The following is a 27587-nucleotide window of genomic DNA, read 5'->3' as shown; positions in this document are numbered from 1 at the left end:
ATTATGTGGATATTGCAAATACTTAGCTATCATATCATTTCTAAGTGTATAACATAACAAAAGAGTTTACTGGTGTCCATACATTTATAATAGATTTACCCTATTAATGTTGATCTAAACTCTGTATTTTCTGTTGTATTTTATATTTACTGTGCAGCTTACAACATTACGAGGCTCAGTTATGGAGGACTCCATCCCTTCCACCACGAAACACAATACTAATCGAGGCATTCCATTGCGTGATGTACTGGAATATATTGCACCTGACCTACCTCTTGCTTGCTTACGCCTTGCCCCAGACTCACCTAAGGTCAGAGATCAGCTTCTCAAGATTGATGAACAAGGGGTTAGTACGAGTACACAGAGGAATTTGATTGATTGATTGATTGAATGTTTGATTATTTGATGGATTGATTGTTTTATCTATGTATTAATTGTTAGTTACTAAGCTATTCAATTGTTTATCCATTGTGATTTTGATTTACATTGTATACATGTATTTCTTATGCATTGTTTATTTGTTAATTTATTTGTTAATCTTTATTTTTACGTGTAATTCATTTGTTTATTTCAATTAAGTTATTGATTATCCTTTCAGTCACTTATTTGGTAATTGATTCATTTATTCTTCAATCATTTGTTCATTTTTTTTCAATTCATGTATAAAGCAGTTATTTATTTGTTAGTTCAGATGTATATTCATTTGATCATTCATCTTGGTTTTCGTAACCTTGATTGGAGCACTGTTGCAAAATTAATTGCAATTAAATCTCACTGTCTGTCATCATTTTTCTTAAATCCAGGTCACAGATCATTACAAAGTTGGCATCATGTATTGCAAAGCTGGACAAAGCACAGAGGAAGAGATGTATAACAACGGTAATCCCCTGTCTCCTTTAATGACTCATTTGGTTCTAACTGCCATCATTACATAATTTTGATGACCAGTGTTTCCTCAGTTTCTAAATATGTCATTTAACACATTAATGCATAAGGTTTTTCTTGTGTTTGAAATGAGGCAAAAATGGCCAATTAACCTTGGTATTTATGAAAGCAATAAAAAATGTTTATTATTCAATCATTGAAAATAAGAAGAAGCTTTTTATGTAAAATATTGACTTAATCTTGCCTTAATTAAGAATTACATGTAGGGATTCAGCATGACCAACTACTTGTATAACATGCTCTTTTATGTAGAAAGGTTAATGTATAAATTATTTGTAATGTTTTCCCTTTATATTTCAAATAAAAGGTCATTTATCAAAAAAAATATGTTTCATCTTGGTTAAGACCCCTGGAAGTACATATGAGTTGTTTCAAGTCTTGAGCTTGTGCTGTTCAAACAGGATGTGACTTTTGGTTTTGAATATTTTCCTGCAATTCAATTGGAATCAATCATTTTTATTCATTCTGGTATTGATTTTATATCATTACTGAATCTTATCAGGTCACATTTTGGTGGTTAGTGAATTGTTACTTTTTAAGCTATATTTTTTTAATGCTAATTCACTTGTTTTGGTGTTCCTTCACTTCCTGACGTTTAACAGAGCATGCAAGTCCAGCATTTGATGAGTTCTTAGAGTGCATAGGGGACAAGATTCGACTCAAAGACTTTGAGAAGTACAGGGCACAGCTAGATAATAAGAGTGAGTTTACACAATATTTTATTATCAATGTGTTTGGATCCCTTGTGAACAACACCGTTGAAGGTATTCTGGAGTGCATAATTACAGTTATATTCCAGCTGTGATAAATATCACAGAATTAATACTAACAGAGTGATTGACACTGGCAAAAATTGAACATTTACAGTATTATACCAAGGAGATATCTCCTTGATTATACTCATGAATAATTTTTCTTTTCCAGTATTATACTGATGAATGATTTTTTTTGTTAGTTTTATTTAACAAATGTAAGTGTACATATTATTTCTTGATTGTTTTGGTGCTGATAATGTGTCTGTTGAAGGAAATGATGTTATCATGTTTTTATTCCTCTGATATTTTGCAGCGGATTCAACAGGCACACACTCACTATACGCCATGTATCAAAGCAAGGAACTCATGTTCCATGTTTCTACTATGCTTCCGTTTACAAACAACAGACAACAGGTTAGTCTTGTTATTCAGACTCTTTGATATAATCCTCTCTCTCTGGTATTAGACGAAACCCTATGTGGCAGTAATTATGAATTGAGGGGCCAGTTGCATATAGAGTTGCAATCAAACACAATTCATGAAATCTAAGCATATAATCTTCCAGGGACTCATCTTACAAAGAGTTGTGATAGATTCAAATCTAACTAAACCAAGTTGTATCAGAGTCATGTAAAATTGAATGAAAACATTTTTCTATCAGTCCGTGCAAATATAGAAATTCTATTTCCAATAGCCCTTATTTTCTTTTTCAATGTGCAATATGTATTGTAAACTTTAAAAGAAAAATGACCTTGAAATCCAGAAAAAAAAATGAACACAAATAAGGAAGTAAAATGAAACAAAAAAATAATTCAGATTAATGTGATCATGTGATAAACCTATCTAACCAGTTTTGTGAACAGTTGCTATTTTGGTTTGTAATTAGTCAAACCACAAAGAACAAAAGCATTTGCCATCATCTGCGACAGAAATATTAATGAAGTAGTTTTTTGATGGTCTGCCAAAAATGTATAAAGCTCTATTATAAACAATAATTGTGTGATTTCCTTGTTCTGTAAGATCATATACAGTGCAGCCCAGAAAAGTGGAAAGCCATTTTCATAGATGGATATAAAAATCATAAAATATAATTCAAATTTAAATTTGATGTTAGTAGTTTGAATAAAATCTCCTCTGATTCGAGGCCTAGTTCTTACTGAACCATTCAATCATGGCTGATAATGAAACATTTAAAACTGAGATATTGTCAAAAACTATTTGCTCAGAAACTGGTATATGGGTAAATGTTTATTATTTACACAGTCAGAGATTTAGCGAAAGTAACATAACAAACAATATTAATTAAATACTGATGAGCCATGTGAAGTCATCTTATCCTTACAAATTTTGACCAGTTATTCTGCCATTGATTTTGACTCCCCAAAATTATTCTTGTTAATTTATATGTATGTACAACCCTTTCATATGATATTAGGCATCATAATAATATATCAACCAACTTCATAATGATTTAAAAGAATATGAATCTAAGATGCTGGATAAAATTGCTGAGAGACTTTTTTTCTGGGACACACTGTATAAAGGAATAGTTTAGTCATATGATAGCAGTTCATCTGAAAGTCAAGGATTGAAATATAATATGAATATTAAATGACCAGGAAAAGAAAAGTTTATTCACCTTTGATTATGCATATGTGAATAAATGATTCTTGATCACAAGGCATGATGAAATGTAATATTAGTATGCCACAATGTGAGCATGATGATGGAAATTCATATAGTCCCTCTTCAAGTAGTCTCACATTTTGCTAATTTTTCATTATTTCCCTATCTTCACAGCTCTCATGATCATTGTAAAATATCCAATAGATATGAAAAAAATCAATAATTTCCAAAGAAATTATTTTACAATTAATAAGTGATCTAAAATATATCACAACAACAAATAAAAGTGCATTGGTAATCATGCTCTGTTCATACTAGAATTCTGTCTCATGATGAATTGCGATCTATACTGAGACTAATCAGCTATTGAAAAAGAATGCTTTTGCACTTGTCTTTATAATACTTGGTCACTTTATACAATTATATACCTGTATGTACATGATTGAAATATATATAGTCGGCTTGGCATCTAGAAAATACAAGAAACATGATTGGTATTATTAGATTGCCATAGATCTGAACAAATTAAAATAATAATTTGTTTATAAAAGCCACTGGAGAACTTAAAGCACCTCCTTGGTTAGGGGTATGCTCTTTGACCTACCTCACTTATAGCGGCTTCAGGGCTTCTTACATTATTTTTCTTGTATACATGTATATAGTAGTTTTACCTTTTCATTTAATACAGTGGTCTCTTACTTTTGTATAGAAGGCATGAGCTGTTTATTGAAAAGAAATATAAATAAATATAAGGATTACAATAAGGATTTCAATGACTGAGCAATTTTATTCTGCGGTTACATTGTGACTATTTTGTGCCAACATTATGTAATGAGTCATAGACATTAATGATTAAGCAAACATAATGTCTCAGGGACTCAAGGCCACTGCATGTCTATTGCCAAGAGTACTACCATACCTCTTTCAAGATTTTAATCTTCTTTAATGTTGGAATTGTCATGTTGAAATGGATTAAAGGCTTACATAATCAAAGAATATCATACCTCTTTCAGATTTTCAATCTGATTTTGTGTTTATTCTTAGAAAAAAGTTAAAATAGTTTCCATATTTCATTTAAAGTTGCAATTTTATATTGGTTGTTTGGTAGAATCCCCCCCAAAAATGATGGTTTTAAAGGAGAAATTCACCGTGACATTAAGACAGCTTTAATAAAAGTATAAATTATGAGAAGCATGCTAATGTAGATTTGATGTAAATGCATCCAAGAATAAAAAGTATGCATATTTAATGTTTGATTTTGTGACATCACATGGAAGCATTTTCTATAGAAGTGTGCATAAGATAATAGATTTGATCATATATTGAATTTAGAAGTAAAATCAATCTCATTTCCTTTTCTTAGCGGAAGTCACTTCATGGAATGTATATCACATGATACATCCAGGAACTGGTCACATGTAATATCACAAAATTAAATATTCATAAATCTATCAAAATATTGAGTTTTAGATTACTGGATGTTAATTTGATGTTAAACATATATTCTGATTTCTTGAATAGCTGCTGAGGAAGAGGCACATAGGCAATGACATAGTGACCATCGTGTTCCAGGAGCCAGGGGCTCTTCCGTTCACACCAAAGAATGTACGCTCACAATTCCAGCATGTTTTCATCATTGTACGAGTCCACGAACCAAACACAGAGAATGTCCACTACTCGTAAGTGTATCTCAACATGCACCATACAGCTGCTGTCATTGTCTCAATGAGGGCCTGCTGTATAGTCACTTCATCTCATCATTTTATCTATTAATGCCCATTTGATATTCTCCCTCATGTCAGATCTGAAAGATTTCCTTGATTTTGATTGGCTTGAGAAGCACCATTACTATGGTAACTTGGATAAACTGACTTTGTCGGATAAAACATCTGATAAATTCTTTCATGAAATGCTCTCCAGTTTGCCATGTAGTTGCCATTGTTACAAGTTTAGATATTTCCCATCAAATTCTTGGATAAAAATATGAATGGTCTTCAGGTCATGGCTGTTACAAGAAAGTCAACTATTTAGGTACTCTTAAAAGTGCAGTGTAATTCAATCAAAATTTAACTTTATTATCAATGTTATGATAATCAAGCAATGAATTTAAACACAAGTGTTATTAGACTGTCTGATAATAAGACTAACTATGAATCATTTGATGTCTACCTGCCTTATTTATTTATCCCTCCTTAAAAAACAACAACATATTTTTTGTGTCTCCCATTTCACATATGAATTGAAATAATAAATCCTGCCTTACAGTCTCTTATATTCAATGATAAGTAGTTACTGAAAAAAGACACAACAAGACAATGCTGACCTAAACTGTGAACTTATGATTTGGTAATTTTACTTTTCTTTCAGGATTGCTGTGAGCAGATCTAAAGAAGTCCCATCTTTTGGCCCTCCCTTGCCAGTAAATGCCACTTTCCAGAAATCAAAAGCTTTTGCAGATTTCCTTCTTGCCAAAAGTAAGTCCCTCTTGACATGCAAATACAAAGTGTATGGTGAAGTAATCATTTTAAGGCCACAATGGTTCATCAAGACATTGCTCTATTCCAAATTCTTGAAATTATCATCTACTAAATATCTCTTGGTGTAAATGACATTTTGGCTCGAATGCATTAGATGAAAATCTTGTAATTGTATAAATGCCAATTCAGCTAATCAGTTTAATTCAATTCAATTCAGTTCAATTTAACTCAATGATATTAGACCATGCAAAAAATACATTTATATTATTTTTGCAAATTTGCAAAACATCACTATACTTAACTTATCTGATTTATTCATTTCTAATTTTAAAAGTTATTTCTTTTCATTTCTGATTCAGTCATCAATGCTGAAAACGCTGTGCACAAGGCAGACAAGTTCATTGCCATGGCAACGCGTACCCGCAAGGAATACCTCAAGGATCTAGCTGCTTCCTACGTGACCTCGACGGCCATCGAGACGGGAGGAGGGGGCAAGTTCAAACTATTTGACAAGAAGAAGGAAAAGACTTGCCCCAGACCTGCCCCAGACTTCAAGGCAAAAGGAGCTTTGGTTTGGGATGTTCAGGTATGTAGATACTTGACAATGCCTCTTTTCTTACTCTTTCTTGAATCATGATGTTTGATTTTGAATGCGAGAAAAAATTTGTTTAACTATCTCAAAACTGGTTCTGTGCACGGGATAAAAGTTTCATAACACAAAATATTTGAATGGCAGTTATGAATGTTATAACACCAGAATTTTGTCTTCAGTTTGCCATACTACTGTGCAGTGGGAATGGCTGCCCGAGAGTATTTTGTTTCAGGATCTGGATCGGGTTTATATTCTTTTTATATGAATGGCTTTTTGTCGAAGTTAACTTATATCAAGGCTGAATTCTGAACAGAAATAGCAGTGAAATATAGCTCTTCATATTTCTTATATAATATTAATGATAGATCATGATATTAGTTTTTATTGTACCTTTAAATAAGGTTGTATTTACTTCAGTAATCATGATGTATCCATTTACTTTTGCCAGTTTATGTTTCATGAACTGCCCTCAAATATTGTACACAAATTAAAAAGTCATTTTGTATTGGGACATATATTGGCAGTTTGTAGTCATTCAATATATATTACATATTAGGGTACTTTTGTAGATAGCACATAAAATTAACCACCAAGATATCTAATGAAATATTTTTATTATAGGCCTCGTGATGATTTTTACATAAAACTTTTTGTTAACATGGATTCAGAGTAAAAAAAACCCTTCAAACGTCAAAATTTCATCATTTCTTGCCCGAATTATGAACACAGGTTTTCATGTGGTCACCCATTGGGAAAGGCGTTAATTCAAAGGTGAACAAATTTGCACCAACTTTGAAAGAAAAAAAAATGCATTTGAAACATTTTGTTATGTTTGTTTTGAGTTGGATATTTGATTTGGATGGTTGTTTGTATTTTGTTTATGTTTTTTAATGGCAAATTTCATTTCATAGTGCTTGCTGCCTCATCATATCAAGCATGGATTGATTTGTAGTTCTTATTTTCTCTTGGTTCTTATTTAGAGTTATTTCCTTGACCCTTAACCTCTCTTTGTACAATCCTGGATCATTTACTTGGAAAAACAAAATTGTTGCATGCAGTTTTGTAATTTTTACTCACCAAAGACATTAGATGGTAGTGTGTAATCACTTGACATTTCAGTAATTTGTTTTGTGCACAAATATAGTTGGATTTCATATTAGTTGTGTTTTTTTTTATAGTAAACATGTCTATTCCCAGTAGAACTTCAGAGTTTTGTCTTAAAAGAGGCTTGCTATATATTCTTTGTTTTGTTTCTGTATTGGGCCGTTATTTTCATTCCCATACAATTACATAGACTCTGTGTTTTGAAAGGGAAGGGAGAGAGTTGAATATAGCACAAATTCAATGTAGCTATGGAATCATATGATTTAACGTCTGACGTAAACACTCTTTATTTCAAATATCTATCGTCTCTGATAAGCATAACAAGGTTTCCTTTCATTTGCCTGCCTGGATTAAGACATCACTTTCAAAATGTCTTCACCAGTTGCAGATTATACTGTAGATATATCACAAGAGAATATTCTCTGTAATGAGCCACTCCCCATTTGTCCTTCATACATCAAAATGTACACAACAGTCTTGTCTCATCCTCTATTTCCTTTTAAAATACGAAGTCATAAAATTCAATCAAAGCCAAGATTCAAGATTTTTATTATAATGCCATTTTTACTGAGAGTTTCATTAGGTCTTTCTTTGCAAGCACACCTCATGCCTGTGTGAAAATCATATACCGAACCCATCTTCACTTCCTGAAAATTTTCCTTAATAAATCACATACTTTTATGAGTGAAAGCTAATCAAAATCAACAAGCTATGTATAATTTCAAAGCCTTGTATCTACCTTTTCACACAATATAACTTTATATCTACACATTCATTTTGGCCTGTTATTTTGTTTTCCTTATTTATGTTTAGAGCCATAACACCTTTCCTTTTGGTGGGATGGATCATTATTCATTGAAACGAAAGATGAACAGTAAGAAAGAAAAAAAAAAACAACTGAGGAGAAAACTTGTGATTTTAAGCTCTGCACAATCTTCATTTGTTTTTATGATGTATGGATGTCACTTTGTTTCAAGAAAATGCACAGAGTGGCTCATCTCATCTTTGATCCATTTACTCTGATTTCACTTCTCATATCCAGTGTTACTTCATTCAAGCTGCAACTCACTGTACACACTGTAGCAATGATGATATAATTTTGGTTTTATTCAAACCATACATAAAATTTGTTTGGCTGAAAAGGGCAAAGATACCAGTTGCTTATGCATGTACCTGTATGTATTGACAAATATGCCAATAGATTATTTAAAGTCTTATGAATTTGTATTAATCTTCAACAGTGCAAAAAACTACTTAGAGTAAATGGGCAATATTTGCCAGCTAAGAACAGTCCCCTTGGGCGAATTGTAAATTTCAATGGAACTTAGTCTCATGACATAAAAAAATGAAGTTTAACTTTTCAGTGATTGGAACATTCATGCTCACTATTTGGTTATATACTTGCCTACAACTAGATGGGGCTACTATATTATAATAAAATGCACATCATTCACCCATCCCACAGGTCATTAGAGTGCTCACCCCAAAAAAATAAAATGAAATAAATAAAAAATGAAAATATCATGTCAGGGGGATGTCCAATGCTCTGTATGACCCAATAAAGATCTGTTGTAGTAATCATTTTGTACTCCCCCCCCCCCCTCCCGAGCAGGGAGATGGGGCTGGCTTATGAATCCATTGGTGCTATATGCGGCGTTTGCAAGAACCTTACGTCTAATTTCATATCTATCGAGAGCAAGTCCCAAATCAAAGGATTAAGCCATTTGATTAAACACAAACTTTTGTAGTTGATTTGCATTCAGTTGCTACTCGACTTTCTTGCTACACCTCTTAATGCTTAATTTGGGGACTTATGCTTGATTTACAATTGAACGTAAATTTCCCGCAATAGCCCAATAATACATGTATATCACCACTCAGAGACAACATTCCAGTGTATTAAACTTTTGCATACTGGAATCAGATGGTTTCTGAACTTCCTGTACGAAACACAAGTCAAGTTTCATATGAAGCAAAATGTCATTCATCGTGGGATACTCTGTTATTCAGTGCATACAGTAAGCTTGAAAGTAGAGAGTATGAAGAATTTGTACCAATTCTAGACAATACTAACGTAGTATACCCGTGCATGATTGCAAACATCAAATGCGGCCATCATCGATGACCAGCTTCAAACTGCAAAAAAATGACAGATCTCAGCTTTATTCCTATTTGTACATATTTATTGCTTCTTGCAGCAAAAGCTAAGTCAGTTGTAACTACCATAGAATGATTTCATATTACCTGAAGAACTGAAAATGTGCATATATGCTTTCCAGACGGGTTGGCGTTTGCTTTCATACATATTGTAATTTTCACAATGTGATATTTGTTATGTTGTGCTAAATCTGAGACAGAGTGGTCAATCACTTTTTAAGAAAGGTCCGTCGTGGTCTCACTTTAGTAGACACTTGTTTGCCACCCCCCCCCCTCCCCGATAGACGTCTTTGGTCTCACTCTTGTATAAACCTGTTTTGGTGTTATGCTTCCTTTTTTACATATGATCATACTTTCCGAGAAAAATAAAATGATTGTTTGCAGTAACAAAGGTACAAGGGTTGGTAATTTTTTTTTTTTTTTTTTTTTTTTTTTTTTCTAAGGTCAGTGTTTCTAGCAAATGATATAAATTAGAGGAATTTCTACAGGGCCATTTTCCAGTTTTTATTATTTAAAAAAAAAAAGAAGAAAATGTAGAAAAATAATAAAAAATGAAGGTCAATCAGCACATTTTTTTCTTTTTGAGGGGGGGGGGAGGGTTCAAATTTGTACATTTAAGTTCGCAGGGTTCATTATGTTCTCCTGGATTGTGGCAAGCAAACTTTGTCTTTCTTGGCCTTATTTATATTTTGTCCACACCAATGTCATCACCCTTTCCCATTACCCTTCTCCATGTCTCTTGTTGCTTGAATATAGTTATCTATTTGAGATGTTATGTTTTTTGTTTGAGAGTATAGTATAATTGTCCTTTATTAATAATTTCAGTTGTCCATGCCCATTTTAAGTGCATGTTTGTATCCTCCAATTTTCCGATTGATAATTGTCTTTTTCTAGTTTTGATCAGTGACTTAATTTTTTCCTCATTAATACAAAAGACAGGAATCTGTATCACATTAGCTGCACTTTGTTAAGAAAAAATCAAGAAAAAAGAAATGCTTTCAAATTTTTTGAAATTGGTATTTAACACATTAAAGCTTAAAATGAGATCTTAAATCAAAGTTGTCTGTAGTTTTAAATTTGATACATTTACGTGGAATGTGTTTTGAGAAATGCAGTTCAGAAAAATCAATTTGTTGTCATTATTGGTGGAAAAAATGTAATCTGTTTATGATATTGGTCTATTTCTTATTCTAGGCCGAAGACTTCAGTTTGTCAGATCCAGTGGATTGTTTACTAGCTGTCTCCATGGATATGATGGTTCTAACAAACTACCATACGAGAGAGGTTCTTTTCTCCATTCCATGTGTGTCTGTTATTGGCTGGACTCCGTATCCACATGGGTAAGAAGGAGGAGGATGGTGGTGGTGGTGGTGATATCGGGGATGATGATGGTAATGGTGATGACGATGACGATGATGATGACGATGACGACGACGATGATGATTGTGATGATGATGATGATGATAATGATGAAGATTAAAAAGATTTAAAAGAGAATGAGGAGCTTTTAAATAGCTAGTAGAAAATAGGATAAGGTAGTAGAAAATATGCAAATAGGTAGAAAATGAAAGTAGAAAATGAACAAATTGTGGAATAAGATTCTAATGATGTCATTTTGTTACAATCCTCATTCAGAAAATCCCCCAATGATCTTTGGTATAGCTTTGCTTTTGAAATGATTCCAATTACATAATTCTACATGATACAATATACACTCACAAACACACCACTGATTCCTTGTTTACAATAATCTTTTGGAATATTCTAGATTGAAGCTGTACTTCAACGAAGGTAACTGTGTTAGAGTACGCATTCCTGATCAAGATCTTGATGAGGTACCTGAGATTGTCAAGAGATTTGAAGCAGTATCCAACGGTACTAGGGTAAGTATGCTGTGACCTTGACACATTGGGTGATTTCAAGTCCGGTGTTAGCCTTGGTGTTGAAATTTGGATTGCTTCCCCCAGCTCCAAAACTTATTCAGAGTTTGTAAAACTGATCCAGATCACATCATTGACATCTCAACAACTAGCGAGTGACTTTTTGGGACCATCTTCATTTTATGTTTGGTGTTATAATCGTGTAAAAAAAACACCAACACCAAATGGTCAACACTGAACTTGAAATCACCCATTTTGTTTTGCCTGTATGTTGTTCAGTTACATACCATGGTGGTCTTTCATGAAGCTGTACAAAAGTAATGCAGGATTTACACACATCTGGGGTGTGTTTCACAGAGCGTAAAGTAGGACTTAGAGTCACATTTATTTATGTCAAAACAAGACAAATAAGGATATCTCATATACCACAAGAACTGGTCACCAGTCATGAGAACAGTTGCTTATAGCATACAAACAGCTGTAGAAAAACCACCATAAACTGAGATTGAAGTCTCTACCCATATCTAAGGCATTTATAACGCTGAATGCCTTATAATAGTTGATCTATCTTGTCTTTGCTTTGCTGTACTCTATAAATTTTCTATTAACAGTTTTGTCTGAATTCTTTTGCAATATAACTTCATCTCAAGCAACAGATTTTTGTCTTTGTTAAAAAAAAAGGAGATTAATTTGTAATATATTTTAGGTTTGTTCACTTATTTCATTGTTTTATGCCTTTTTGTTGCAGACCAAAGAGATCACCTTGAGACGTAATGGCCTTGGTCAGCTTGGCTTCCATGTACACTACCAGGGTATAGTAGTTGAGGTAGATCCATATGGGTTTGCATGGCAGGCTGGACTAAGAAAAGGAGCAAGGCTTGTTGAGGTAAGAGCCAACCCTAAAAAGTTACTTTAAAAATGTAATGCAAAAAATAAATGAAAAAAAAAAGTTTGCATGTAAAGTATGCACATTATAGGATTAGAGCATGTTTGCGGTCAGTACGATTGAAGAAGTACCATTTTTTGTTTATAAAATGCCATTTGTCTACCAGAATTGACAGAAGTAACTCACTCTGAAGGTGATCAGCTGTAGTGGGGAAAACAAATAAAAATTGAGGAATCAGGAAATGGTAAAAACTCTGACAGGCATGTTTTAAGAAGGGCTTTTTCATTTGAGGTGGAGGGGGGGGGGGGCTTTGAAGCGAAGTGGACGGTCAAAGAAGACATACAAGAAACAAGTGGAGGGTTGGGAAGAGGAAGGAGGATGCACTGAATCATGCAAAGTGGAGGGAGGGGATATGGTTGATTGTCGCAAGTGGGAGGTGAATCTGATCACCCTTGTACAAAACAAGATTTACAACTACTGACTGAATTACTGATTCTCCAAAGCAGAAAGAGACTTGATTTTATAATGTGTGTTATGTCAATTATATGTTGAATTTATATATTTACAAGTTAAAAGTGCTTCAAACACTACATTCAGTACTCTATAATTGTAACTGTCATTATCACCATATTGATTATGTTTTGTCTCCTTAGATTTGTGAGATAGCTGTATGTACCCAGACGCATGAAGAGATGATAGATCTACTACGGACCTCTCAGACCGTCAAGGTGGTTGTTGTTCCACCATGTGAAGATGGCAGTCCTAGGAGGTAGGTTCATCCTTACACTTATAAAGGGTCAGATTAATGGGAAAGTTAAGTTTCGGGGAAAAATGAAGGCAAATTATTACATTCACAAATAAACTGATTAAAAGAATATTCAGTTTGGGGGAAAGGTAGGTTAATTCCTACATTCACAAAGAAACAAAAGAAAATGAAATCTTCAGTTAGATTTGGGACAATATGCTCACATTCTTTTATGTATCTGAAAATGATATTATAGTCAAAATGTCAAATTCAAAGGCTTGTTTTTGAATTCCCCTTGTATAGTATTCAAACTATTCCAGTGATCTCTACAAATTGGGATTAGATGTTAATGCTGGTTATGCATGTTTGGTCCCGTACACTTGTTTCGGTGTTCAGCTTAACTGCCTTTTTGGGGAAAGTTGACTGAGCATGCAGTGGGTCACTATTCAAACTATTTAAACTTTTCCAGTGATCTTTACAAATTGGGATTGGATGTTAATGCTGGTTATGCATGTTTAGTCCCATACACTTGTTTCAGTGTACAGCTTAACTGCCTTTTTGGGAAAATTTGACTGAGCATGCAGTGGATAGCTATATTTGATTTTATTCTTACCCCTTGCAGAGGAAGTACACCAATTGAGTATATGGGTAACAGTGAAGCAGTGACCCAACCAGGAGGGGCAAGACAGGGTTTCAACAGAGGTACAAGCACTGGCAAAGGACCTCATAAGATCTCTTCATCTCTGGCAATGTCAAGCAGAGGTAAGCAACAATATAGTATTCATCTGCCATTCTTTTACTGGACATATTTGTCCCCTGTGTTTCCCTGCTTCTTGATCAGTTCGTCATTGTATATTTTCTAGATCCACTAGAATACTGATGATCATATAGAAAGTTTGTTAGAAAAGAACCATATCGTATTTATGCAGTCAAACTTCGTAATATATTTTTTTTATGTTTTCCTGTTAGATCTTAGACAGTCAGCACATCATTCCCGATCTGCATCCACACCTGGGCAACCCCCATCGATGCTGCGCTCAGCCCCCAACACACCTATCTACCCTCCAGGCACTAATGAAGAAGGTCTACCGGTCAAAGGCAGCGTGCGCTCGGCCATCACGACCTTCGAGCGTCGCATTAACGTCACGGATCCACCATCGGGCGGCTCCGCCAACAAGCACCCTTACCGTGCTGCTGTTGACTACTGGAAAGATGTGAACACCCGCGCACACCAGCAGGCGAACACCGGTGGTGGGACCACGCCTCAAGAGGTATCCTCCCGTGGTAGTGGTCACAGTAGGGGTTTGTCCCATGATGCGGGTGATCGGTCCTTTATGAGGATGGTCCATGAGAGAAGGAGTGCCAGGGAGCAGAGGAGGAGACCTAATGACATGCAAGCTAGGCTCAGGAGTTCTCAGGAGGACCTGGATCGTATTGGGACTGGAGCCCATTCTAGGCAGGGATCCCTCGAGGACAGCCTGGATAACTACAGGACTAGAGGTACAACAATTCAAGATTATTATGCAGTTCAAGTATTTACTCCATCTCTTAACCTTATATGTGGGACTTCAATCTAGTGATCCCATCCAATATCGTACAAGTGAATTTCCATATGAAATTTATCATTCAAGCCAACTTTATATGAAATTCTGCAAAGTGGGATGTCAGAGTTACTAAAACTAATCAAATTCAAAATTCTGCAAGAATGATTTTGATGTTCAATTTGGGAATGAAGATATTTTTAGATTTCTCTATTCCATCAAGAATATTATAAATTGTCAATATCTTGTAAAAAGGGCTCTATTGAGATCAATAAACTATTGAATGTCCTCTTTGATCAACTGGGAAACATTTTATCAGTTACTGGAGCAGTGCATTCAAGCTATTCAGAAGTATCTTAAGAATGATATAAATGTACGACTTCAGGGATATTATTGATGTAATTTTTGCTCTAATGCAATCAGCACTCAACAGGTGTATGTCTGCTCCTTCTCATGTCCAACATCCAGTCAAGGGTGAGATCTTTAAAGGCACTCTGCACTCGCTTTAATCACAATGGCTGCACACACACCCTTAGATTTTAAATTACAAAATTGGCAACACCAAGTATTGTAAAAAATAGGGGCAGATTAAAATATTGAATTATTAATCACCAGTCGTCGGCATAATTATTAGCTGCTTTGATTTTAAAGGTCTATCTGGTTCAACTAAAATTTTACCAGCTTTTAAGTACTGAAATATAAGTCTAGAATGTATATAAAATAAAGATAGAATCTTTGAATTGACTTTAAGATGAAATTTATCTTCTTATGAGTAATCACAATTAATGGATAGTACTCCTCCACCAACTTGTTATCAGCCCTTTCATGTACAGGCATGCAGACTATTGAATTTCGAGTTAGGAAACATAATTTTTAGCTCTTTTCCAGCAAGAAATATTGGGAGGTCTGTAGCTGTGAGGAGTGAAGGGGATTATTGGTGATTTTCAAATGGTGTATTATGATTGGATGGTTGTTATTGGAGTGTGTCATTTTGTTGTTTTTGGTTGTTGGATATGGTTGCTACAAGCCATCAATCTGGCTCTACTTCCTGCGGTGTGAATTTCTGTATGGTATTTAGCACATTTCAGGCTTGCTGTTTACTCTTTTATTTATGGTTTAAGTTCGGTAGATTTATTCATAATTATGATTGTATTTCTCACTTCATTGAATAGAATTTGTTCACGCCCAAGCTGACACTCTTTAACATCTGCATGAATAAAACCTGAGCAAATATAAGCTTATCTGCAATTTAGTTTTAAAAAATGTACTGCAAATGATTAGTGAGTTGAAAAAAAAATATTTGACCCCACTTTTCTGCTTTTACCTTGAGCTTCTTACCCCTCCCCCCCAAAAAAAAAGATACACAACGTCCAAAGTAAAAATTTCTGAACTTAACTCTTTCTTGATAGAAGGATGTATCTAAGAACTTATTATTCCATTGACTTTAAACTTGCAGCCTTTTTATGGCTGAGTATTTATATTTTATTTACGTAAAAGATTTTTACATTGCTTTGTAATAAAATAAGCAGTAACAAAAGGTAAATGATGGTGGCAGTGAATAAAGTTACCATTTGTTTTTAAGGTAACATTCTCATAGGCAAGAGTATGTGCATTAACCCATGTTTAAACTAAGCTCTGTCTTTACCAAGTAAATTTTATATTCATTTTAAATTATTTCATGATTTGAGACATTGAGATAGGTAATTCTTTGTTAGTTTTGCATTTTAAACTCTGTGTTACTCGTTAGAGTTTAATAACATTGTTTATCTTGTAAGAAGAATATTAGTTCATCATTGATATCAACACCATCATCATCATCATCATCATCATTGATATCATTGCTATCATCATCATCATTATCATCATCATTGATATCATTGCCATCATCGTCGTCGTCATCATCATCATCCATCATCCATCATCCATCATCCATCATCATCATCATCATCATCATCACCATCATCATCATCATCATCATCCCCAATGTCACCACCACCATCCTCCTCCTCATTCTTACCCATGTGGATACGGAGTCCAGCCAATAACAGACAGACATGAAATAGAGAAAACTCATCATCATCATCATCAGCAGCAGCAGCAGCAGCTGCATCATCATCACCTATCTTCACCACTCTTCACTTAACATTATCATACCATATGATTACCCAAGAAGATCTTGGGAAATAGCTCTCATTTATCTTTAAGACTACTCAAAATAGTATTTGGTGACATTAATTTGGTTCTCTTATTTTCTCAGTTTACAAAGATGTGACCAACCCTAATTGGCATAGACCAAATGAAGCCAACCCCTCCCCCCAGGATAGGGGCAGAGAGCAGGACAAGCAACAGCCTCAGTTTGTCACTCCCAAAGCTAGATATCCACTTCATAATGTAGCACAGGTAAGACCATAATATCGATTGCTGATAATTATTATTATTATAGTATTTTATTAAGGTTTATTGTGATAATTTTAAGTCAATATTCTTTGTTGGTGAATAGCAATTAGACATTCCTGTGATATATTGGAGCCCATCCTCTTCCTGTTCCAAGCTCTTATCTCTATCCTTTCTCTATATTCCTGTCAAGCTACTTTTTCTGTGTATCCATCCACTGGATCTCGCAATTCTCCAAGACTGGAAGAAATCAATAAGAGAAGAAGAAGAAGGTTACATAATCATCAGCATTTATTTATGCTGAATATAAAGTAAAATATGAAAAAATCTATGCTGAAAATCTCCCAATTTTTCCAAATAAATAGATAATTTATTTTTAAGGTGAAAAGGAACAGAGTTATAGACCGATGATACCATCGGAACAAAATTAATAATTTCCCATCTTTTTAGAGTTTTTTTTTTGTGAAGAAATCCATCCCTCAAATAAGAGCACATTTCCAATGGAAATTAAGGATAGAGAGATGCAGTTTCTTGAGATAAGAGAACCTATTAAAATCTGTTAAAATCTGGTTTTTGTCTCACCTGCATAGCAGAGTGAGACTATAGGCGCCGCTTTTCCGACGGCGGCGGCAGCGTCAACACCAAATCTTAACCGAAGGTTAAGTTTTTGAAATGACAACATAACTTAGAAAGTATATGGACCTAGTTCATGAAACTTGGCCATAAAGTTAATCAAGTATTACTGAACATCCTGCCTGAGTTTCATGTCACATGACCAAGGTCAAAGGTCATTTAAGGTCAATGAACTTAGACCATGTTGGGGGAATCAACATCAAAATCTTAACCTAAGGTTAAGTTTTTGAAGTCTTCAGGAGACGGACAGTCAACCTGCCCGAAACGTCGAGTCTCTCTACTACTCATCATCTCTACTCGCCGACTCAAGCCAGCATCTCCTCACTAGCTCTACTCCTCAAGCTGTTCTCAACTCATCAATCTTTCCTGGTTTACAGTCCTTTTCAGGACTACTTTCAAGAAAGAATACTCTACTCTCAAATCTCCACTTTCTCGCCTATCCATTTCTTCTCTTCTCCTATCCACTGTTTCTACAACACTTCACATGGTGTACCGTAAACCACATCAGCGATTATAATGGTCTAGTTCATAAAACTTGGACATAAGAGTAATCAAGTATCACTGAACATCCTGTGCGCATTTCAGGTCCCATGACCAAGGTCAAAGGTCAATGAACTTTGGCCATAATGGGGGTATCTGTTGAATTACCATCATAACTTTTAAAGTTTATGGATCTGACTCATGAAACTTGGACATAAGAGTAATCAAGTATCACTGAACATCCTGTGCGAGTTTTAGGTCACATGTTCAAGGTCAAAGGTCATGTAAGGTCAATGAACTTGGCCATGTTGGGGGTATTTGTTGAATTACCATCATATCTCTGTAAGTGTATTGGTCTAGTTCATAAAACGTGTACATGAGAGTAACCAAGTAACACTGAACATCTTGTGCGAGTTATAGTAGTTTTCAAAGTCAGCACTGCTGCTATATTGAATCGCGTGATGCAGGTGAGACCGCCAGAGGCATTCCACTTGTTTTTTAATCATCTACATTCGAATAATGATATAAAAGGGATTAGTTGGAAAATAGCTAAAGGATGCAGGGAAAAATCTCAACTTATTTTCCGGGCTATTCTCATATTGACAACATTAGAAGGCATATGTTTGGATTTTTTTTTTTAATTTAATATTTCCTCCCATGGTGCAGCTTTTCCCTTGTTAGCTCAAGTTACATCATGGGGAAATAAGTGCATCACGGGTGAAAGTCATTCCTATATCAATCCGTGCCAATTTTTCAATTTGTCAGCTTACATTATGTGTATAGCTGCAATTCAGTTAATTTCAACTTAACATTTATCCTTCTTCTTTAATATTTAAAATCACCAGGCAACAATAAAGCACACAAGCAGTGGAGACACCCTGTCAACCAACACCAGCGACGAGAAGTGGTATGATACGGGAGACGATGCTAATGGTTACCATGACAATGGTGTGACCGTCTCCAAGGACGTTCCAGAGGGCATGTACCGTACCAACCCAGCAGCGACCAATGCACCCGGCTCACAGGATACCAAGGAAGAGAATAGGAGTAACTATGCAATGGCTGAGCGTTACAGCCCAACGGAACAGCTATATCAGGTAAAGACAATCTTTGCATGTTTAATTTACTTTAAAGTCAGTCAAGTAATGCAGGGGTGGGTTTAATCTTGTATATCTAGCTAAAATAGATGGAGCAAAATGAAAGTCTAGCAACTACAGTAGATTTACTACCACCTTCTAAGTCAGTCCCCCGGGTTTTTCATGTCTTTAGACAAACTATGCATTTGGACCTTAAATACATCCTCATCCTGTCAAGGGAATTGGTAAAAAGTGAATTAGATCTTTATAACATTTTGCCTTAAAGATATGGTGAAATTGGTTTCCTTACTTGATTTCAACTACCGGTATTACAATTTCTTATTCTGGTAAATTCATGTTAGCCTGCTTTTCACTTCCCTTCAGTCAAGAAGCAGGGAGGGAATTGACATGGAGCAACCGAGACTACAGCGCCCAAACCACCTTGCAGGCATCGTACCACATCACCATGCCACACCTAGCAACATCAGTGACCACTCCACCCACTCCACCCTCTCTGGTGGCTCAGGAACAGGGGCATCGAGAGACTACGGTAGCCTCAGAGCAAGCAGACAGTCGCCCGCACGTAGCCCGATGCCAGGGAGATCTGCACAGAGTCCTGAGACGGTCCGTAAGAGGGCACAGAGTCCAAGGCGGGGCGGATCTGGAGACTATGTCAGTATACACAGGAGAGGCGGAGCACCATCTGCATCTTCCAGTAGCAGCATGAGTGAGTCCAGCACAAGCCCTAAAATGGCAAGAAGGTATGTGTCATTCTGTTGAGTTTAACCTAAAGACCATGTGGATAAAAAGTCATTCATTATTTGAATGGTGATTGTTCAAAGACACTGTTGGAGCATTGATCTGTCAAACTGTAAAATTACATTCATCAGTATTTCAGCTGTTAATTTATTCTCTAGTTTTGATGTTTAAAAACAAATACATTGGTGAACTGTTTCCATTTGATAACTTCCTCAGGAACAGAGAGAGTAAAAAAGGTAAAATGATGTTGTTTCATTGGACACTTTGCTGTGGAATACATGAAAAGAAAAAAGGAATATGATTATTGAACTCGACTGGTGATCACCTTTGTATCTATTAATAATTAAGGTATTTTCAAACTTTTATTTCTAGAAGACCTCTTGATGGTCACAAGTCATCCAACGAATCCCTTGCTGCCAGGTCACGGGGCAACTCGGCCACCACGCCCACCGTAAGGAGTGGTGGGACCACGCCCCTCAAGGCTCAGGCAAACAATCGCGTTCAGGATGACCTTCGGAAGCTCCTGGCCCCCGATGCCTACAATGCTGTACAGGAGAGGGAGGTAGGAATCCAATCCAATGATTGATGATATGGGTTTAGTTGGGATATTGGTGAAGGAAGCAACCAAAGCTGACCGAGAGGTATAGTTATGCCAATTTTAGTACCCTTAATATTGGCAATCCATCAGTATCGAAACAATTCTCTATGTGCCATTTGGTGTTTCCTGCAAATTACTGTTCAAATGCCCTTTCATTCAAAATTTGAATAGAGAAAACTTTGAAATGTTAAGTCCCATAGTGCATATATTTCTGTGTAAATTGCAGTTGACTCACAATGTAATAATTTCTTATCATTTTGGATATTCTTAGAATCATGCAGCATACATAAATTCATCATGAATTCATCATGCATTTTAATCAACTTTTCCCAATCCTTTGGAGAATGTTTCTTCCACATTTCGAGCCTTTGGCCAGAACTACTCTTTGATTAAATGGACCCTCGATACTGTAGTGATTGAAGTATGCCTCTCAGTCAGCTTTGATAGTATGTACTGGTATCTTGTTTGTCTGTATAAACCATGGGATGATATTTTCAGAATTAAACCCAGGTTTAACTCTATACTTATGAATTTTAGTCCACGCTTATATGGAATGCTAAGTTCAATTATTTTCTTAATATTCATGACAAAGATAATGTATCAAATAATAATAATTCATTTATATTAAATGTGGTCATAATGTCTTTATCTTTTTTTCAAATTTCATAACAGAAATTCAAAAAGGCAAATATTCACTGTAGTATCAAAATAATTTATACTTGGTGAATAAGTTGCCAATTGGCACTCCATAAAAGTGTGGTCCAATTCAACCTAGTTTTGACTTGCATGCTTTTGTGATGTAGTTTAGATAAATCATAGTAAGCATGTTCCAATTTTAACTCCTCTTCATATAATCTTGGTGAAGAAAAGTGATAATTATGTTTCTTTTAAAGTAAGAAGAGATAATTAAAAAAGAAATCATGGTTATATTGCCCAATGTGATGTCAACGCCAAATCCTAAGATTCACACTTGGACCAATCAGAGATTACTTTCTATACAATTTGGTTATATAATATGTTAAACTTGAATGAATTTCAAATACATTTGGATGTCATCTCGGGGAAAAGATTCCCAAATTATAAACAAAGTCAAATATGTATGTTCTAATCATTGAACTTTTTTAATGTAAAGCTGCTCATGTAAAAATATGTACATAATTCTTTAAATACAAAATCAGTCTTCCTAATGAATATTGTGGTATACTATACTATACTATACTATACTATACTATACTATACTATACTACACTTTACTGAATATAGCAATGTTTGGTAAAGATTGTAATGAAAGTGTATTTGAGATAAATGTATAAGAACATCCCTACTAGATATTTATGAAGGCTTCCAAAGTAACTTCTAAAATTGGACCTAGGAATTCATATCTTGTTAATGGAAGTATTGAATTAATTGTAAATAGCTTCATAAGAGTGACTGATTGCAAAATGTATTGTAAGATGTGGATAATATGTCATATATATGCTATGCAAGGTGCTGTTTTTTGAGAAAGAAAACAAAAACATATGTATGTGATTTGATATAAATTTAACAATTATCATAGATACCATATGATACAATTTATTAACTTTTTTTTACAAAAAAAAATGAAATATACTATAAGAAACCACACTGATTAATTAATGCAACTATTGATTAGTTAACCATCTATAGGTATTTTCAAATTAAAGATTTTTTTATTAAAGATTTTGATCTCGTACTTGCCAATGTTTATATTTCATTCTCAGTATCATAACACTTCCAGTAGACTTTTTGTGACTAAGTGACCTTCAATTGCTTTTGATAAACATTATGATCTATAGAGAACCAGTCTTAGAATTAATCATTTGCTATAATGGGAAATAATGCTGTTTGTTTGATTTTACATGTACCATTAGTGTGTTTGAACTATTATAGATATGTAGATAAGTTTGTATCTAATATTTGATATAATCTAACAGAGAGAGAGATATATGTTTTCTAACTTTCTGGCATATATTTCTGTTTTTTTGCTTTTATCCTTATCCCGTCATACCTTAAAACACACCCCTTCACCCCTATTCCTCAATTTGATCTCACTCCAAAATTCACATCATTTCTCCTTTACTAACATTTCTAACATATTATTCACTCTGCACATTATTTTAATGAATTAATATCCTATAATATCATTTGACACACTTACACACACATATATAATTTATTTATCTTGAATGTTGACATTGTGGTAATTTACTTCATCAAACATTCCACATCTGTCTATTGTTTTATTGTGATGTCATTGTCCATTGTGATGTTTTGTCATTTCCATATTGTTAAAACTTGAATGAATTGTATATTTGTACATATATATATTTTCATGCTCATTCCAATAATAAAAATATATGTATCATCACCTGTATAATTTGGACTGTTGATTGTATGCCTTTTGTGATCATGGAATTCATGTGTTATGTCCTTCATTCATTAATCAACTCTCTTTACAAATGACATATCGTGTGTATATTGGTTCATTCCTACTTCATCACTAAACTGAATGACTTCATTGATACTATTATACTTATTTTGTATGATTCTTGTATTGTGAATGATCCTGCATGTATCTACCACTGACATTACCTTTCCTATGCTCTTTCACAACAATGAACTCATTCTTCTTCTTATGATACAATACACACAACATTTAAAAACATATTTCCTGATGAAAAAAAAAAACACTTGTAAATTCACAAATTTGTACAAAATTGGATGATCTCCGACCACCTTTATCAAAATTGTTCGTATCCCCCTCAACCAATGTAAATGTCACCTCACTGAACTATCTGCATAAATCATTAAAAAAACATTGATAAAAAATTGAAATGAATATATTATACGATCCACACAGAGAGTGAATGGAGACTCTCGACACACATCTTCCATTATAATTAACGTGGCCGGCAACCCCCAAATCATCTCAAACGGCCACCATGATGGCCCACATCAACCCCACCCCTCATCATCATCCTCCGCCTCCTACAGCCCCCTCCCGTCCCCCACCTCCACCTCCGCCCCTGCTGTTACCATGGTAACCATCCCAGGCTCCCTCCAGGAAGCAGGCTCCGAGGAACACATCGTGGCTGCTACTTCTACTACTAACCGAACTCCGCACTTCCAAATCTGCATCTCACGTGTGCCTAATACGGGGGTAAATATCTCTCTCAAAATATATGTTGTCATGGTAATGGGTCGTGGTGCATTCAAGGTTTGCATATATTTTTTTTTATCAAAGGAGCATATGGGTGATCTGCCCTTATGAATTCAAAGTTGATTATTTCACCCAATGTGTATGCCCGTCTGTATGGAATATAACAATTTCAATTTTAACTCTAAACTTCATGGTTGAGATGCTTTAAAAAGCTAGCAGGGGCTAAATGGCGGAAGAAGTTGATATTGAATACAAATCTGAAAATTAACACAACCTGATTTTCAACTTATCATAAAGCAGGCATTTAGGATATGTTTGATCCAATCCTTTCTGCCATTAGCCCCCCCCCCCCCCCTCCAGTCATATTGCACTTAGGGTTTGCATACCAAGGGAGCTTGTCAATGCTGGGGAACAAAACCTTGTATCAGTTATATGGTAAATGTTTAGGTGAGTTAATAAAAGCAGATTTCATAAAACTGTTTCCAATGGGATTGTCTGCCCTTGTATTTGTACAGGATTTCAGTTGATGGATTTAAAAAAAAAGGAGAGGAAATACAAGGTTTTGAACACCCTTGCAACAATGTGAATGATCTACTCTGGAATTCAATATGAAAAAAAATATTTGGTATTGAAATATGAAGTGAAACTAATTAATGCACATCTCATTCATTCTCAATCATGAGCAAGTAGCAAGGAAATTATTACTTCAAAGTTTAGATTAATTTTAAGAAGAATCACACCATTTGGAGATGTGGACTCTGTTTTATAAACTTGTGACATTTGGTGTTGCCTCTTACAAGCCTCTGAAATACTCCCATTCGATTTGCCGAGAGCGTGTTTATCCTTTTGATAAAGTGTATAAAAGGGGTCCCAGGTATTCTCATAGATAAGTCCTTAAAAAAACTTATCTGCATTTGAATTTGAGGCTAAAACTAGTGAAAAGTACAAAATAGAACATCCGGTGGCATCATACTAATGCTAATTTTCCTGAACAACAGCTTTGTTTCCCCCTATAATTCAGGGGGATTTTGGACATCTTTGCAATGGTACTTGTGGGACCTGCTTTCTAAAGCACTCTGTATTGGTGCTGGTTTTTATATTTCTATTTAACAAGCCACATCATGAGGTTTGGCAGATCATCTAATGCTTTTAGATTATAGATTCTAGAGCTTAAAAGGGTATATTTCTATTTAAAAAAAAATAGGAATTGGTTGTGTTTCTACTTGTAGATATGAGATAAAGAGAAGAGTTGGTTAATTGGGATTTTGTTCTGAGTGCTTGGCTGGATTTTGTCCCCTATAGTAGCATGATGTTGTGATCTTAAATTATTCATGTCAATAGAAGAATTAGATTGTTTTCAACATGTAAAATTAACAACTAAAATTCCTAATCTTTATTAACCAAGTTTTGTTGATTCTAGTAGTAGTTGACAAACCAGAATTAATTTTGTCTTTTCATCTTCAGTGTTGGCAACTGATTCGAAAATTTTAATTCTACTTTTTTATTTGACGTGTTAGACTTGATGCTTGTTGGTTGTATTAACAACCCCCCCCCCAAAAAAAAAAAAATACTGGGAATGCATGTATGATCAATGCTTTTATGTTATTATTATGTGAAAGTGAAATCTATTGATTTCTTGTTTCATGCGTTATACAAAGAAAACAAAAGTGCAATGCCTACCCTTGATGAATCGGACTGTATTTTTACAAGATCATTTCCAGAGAAAAATGCATATATTATTTTACAAACATTTTCTTGTTCTTACTCTTTCTCCTCACCACCCCCCCCCCCTCCTCTCATTCATTAAATCTCACACTCTGTAGAATGCACAACAGAATAAGACCCCTACACTGAACTCCCAGTCGCCTCCTTTGAACCGGACCGTCTCGGAGGAGAGCCTTCCCAACCATGTGGGCACCTACCCCCGGTCAAGGAAGCAGTCCCATCCAACACCCAGGTCAGAGTTCATTGTGACCAGCACGCAGTCCGGAGCCATGCCCAGCAAGATGCAAGCGGAGAAGACCATGTTGCATGGTGAGTTATGAGATGATGATGTGAAAGATAACAAGTCTACAGGGTCCCGTTGCGTAAAAGTTACTATTATGGTAACTTTGTTATCCAATGGTTTCTTTTATGTAATCCTTGATTCTGATTGGCTGTTGAGTATTGTTACCATGGCAGTTACCATCAGATGGCAAAGTTACAATAGTAGTAACTCTCATGCAATGGGTCCCAGATAGTTCACCTTAAAGGAGAATGAAACTCTTGGAGCAAGTTAGCTTTTGTGAAAGCAGAAAAATCAAAGAATAAGATCAACAAAACTTTGAGTAAAATAGGACCAGCAATAAAAGAGTTATGAGCATTTGAATGTCGAGATCACTAATGCTATGGAGATCCTCCCATTGGCAATGCGACCAAGATCTGTGATGTCACACACGTACAACTCTCCCATTTGGACACTGAAAATATACCCCAAAACAGCTCTTTTTGCTCATTCTAATCATATGACAAACGATTCATCAATGATATAATGTTGTGAAACCTCTGTACTTGTCATCTCATAAAGAGAACACCTCACCTTGTGATAGACTCTATAAAAGTGAGAATATAAGTTAAATAAGTACTAAAGTAATGAGGGAGTTGTACGTGTGTGATATCACAGATCTTGGTCGCATTGCCGATGGGAGGATCTACATGGCACTAGTGATCTCAATATTCAAATGCTCATAACTTTCTTATTATTCATTCAATCTTCCTCAAACTTTCAACAATATGTTTCTTTGATTTTTCTCTTTGATATGGATTCAGCTGGTTTCAAGGGTTTCATTCTCCTTTAAGCTTAGCTCTATATATGTGCATGATGTCTTGGGGCTTTTTAAAATTAGTGAACAAATGTTATAAACAGATAAACAGGCCAGTATTCATTATAAGGTTATAAACAGCTTGAAACTACTCTTAAGAATACTATTAAACATTTTTTAACAGTATGGAATGAAAATATTTGCGCTTGTCGAAAACCAGCTGATTATATTGTATTTCAAATTGTTTGTATATATTGCATGTGACTGTGGCTCCGCGTAATATGTAAATATATAATCAAGACTTACTGCTGAATTCAAACCATTAGTCATTGTAACTTTATCCTAGTAGCAGTTGGTTTTCAAATCACCAGAATTAAGTTCATTGTGTGATATACCATCTCCAAGCGTAAATGTAGTGCTCAGTTTGATAATCAGAGTCGAGTCAAGTTTGTCAAGGAGTATTTGATGTTAATGGTTTGTTTCAATTGCACCTGTGATTGATAAAATCCAACATTCGCTGAAAAAGTTTTCATATTCAAAGAAACCTTAAGTGTCCATTTGCATATTGCTGATTGTAATTTCTGTTCATCTTCACGACATCTTATTCATTCATGAATGTAAAACATAAACTATATCACTTGGAAACCTCACTATAAAGAAACGTTGATGTTTACCCTTCCTCGATATTATCCTCCTGTGACCTTTGAACTTGTAGGAGACGAGAGATCAGCCAGTACTGATGACCTAACCTCACAGGGATTTCCCCTCCCAGATACAAACAACACCCTTGATTGGGACAACCTAGTGAAGGCTGCCAAGGAATTTCATGGTATTACACCTTCATTTTGTGCAACCATCATATTAGAAGCCCGCATCATTCATCATCTCATTTTGCTTGTTTTTCATTTGTGGTTTTATCATGAATGCTACCATCCTTTTATTACATTCACCAAATAA

The 27587-nt window shown here is 35.0% G+C and overlaps 1 protein-coding gene across 1 annotated transcript; it reads left to right on the top strand.

The window, feature by feature from the left end:
• Window positions 1-161: 161 nt before the first annotated feature.
• On the top strand, window positions 162-27587 carry LOC129264654 (signal-induced proliferation-associated 1-like protein 1). The gene is made up of 20 exons (XM_054902567.2): window positions 162-346; window positions 804-879; window positions 1548-1646; window positions 2014-2114; window positions 4848-5005; window positions 5694-5800; window positions 6163-6389; window positions 10851-10996; window positions 11425-11539; window positions 12285-12422; window positions 13076-13191; window positions 13790-13929; window positions 14137-14667; window positions 16966-17108; window positions 19061-19312; window positions 19676-20052; window positions 20423-20612; window positions 23530-23829; window positions 25653-25863; window positions 27346-27587. The coding sequence occupies exons 1-20, from the start codon at window positions 182-184 to the stop codon at window positions 27585-27587; spliced, it is 3834 nt and encodes a 1277-aa protein (XP_054758542.2). The 5' UTR covers window positions 162-181.

This window comes from Lytechinus pictus, chromosome 7, assembly GCF_037042905.1.
Source record: "Lytechinus pictus isolate F3 Inbred chromosome 7, Lp3.0, whole genome shotgun sequence".
Taxonomy (NCBI): Eukaryota; Metazoa; Echinodermata; class Echinoidea; order Temnopleuroida; family Toxopneustidae; genus Lytechinus; species Lytechinus pictus.
Note: the sequence above shows the minus strand (reverse complement) of the source record. Positions and strands in the feature narration are given on the sequence as shown.

Excerpts from the sequence above, each read along its gene's own strand:
- LOC129264654 (XM_054902567.2), top strand. The coding sequence starts at position 182 with ATGGAGGACTCCATCCCTTCCACCACGAAACACAATACTAATCGAGGC. Across the intron at positions 10,997-11,424 it reads TGGACTCCGTATCCACATGG|ATTGAAGCTGTACTTCAACG; the intron begins GTAAGAAGGAGG and ends GGAATATTCTAG. Across the intron at positions 14,668-16,965 it reads GGATAACTACAGGACTAGAG|TTTACAAAGATGTGACCAAC; the intron begins GTACAACAATTC and ends TTATTTTCTCAG.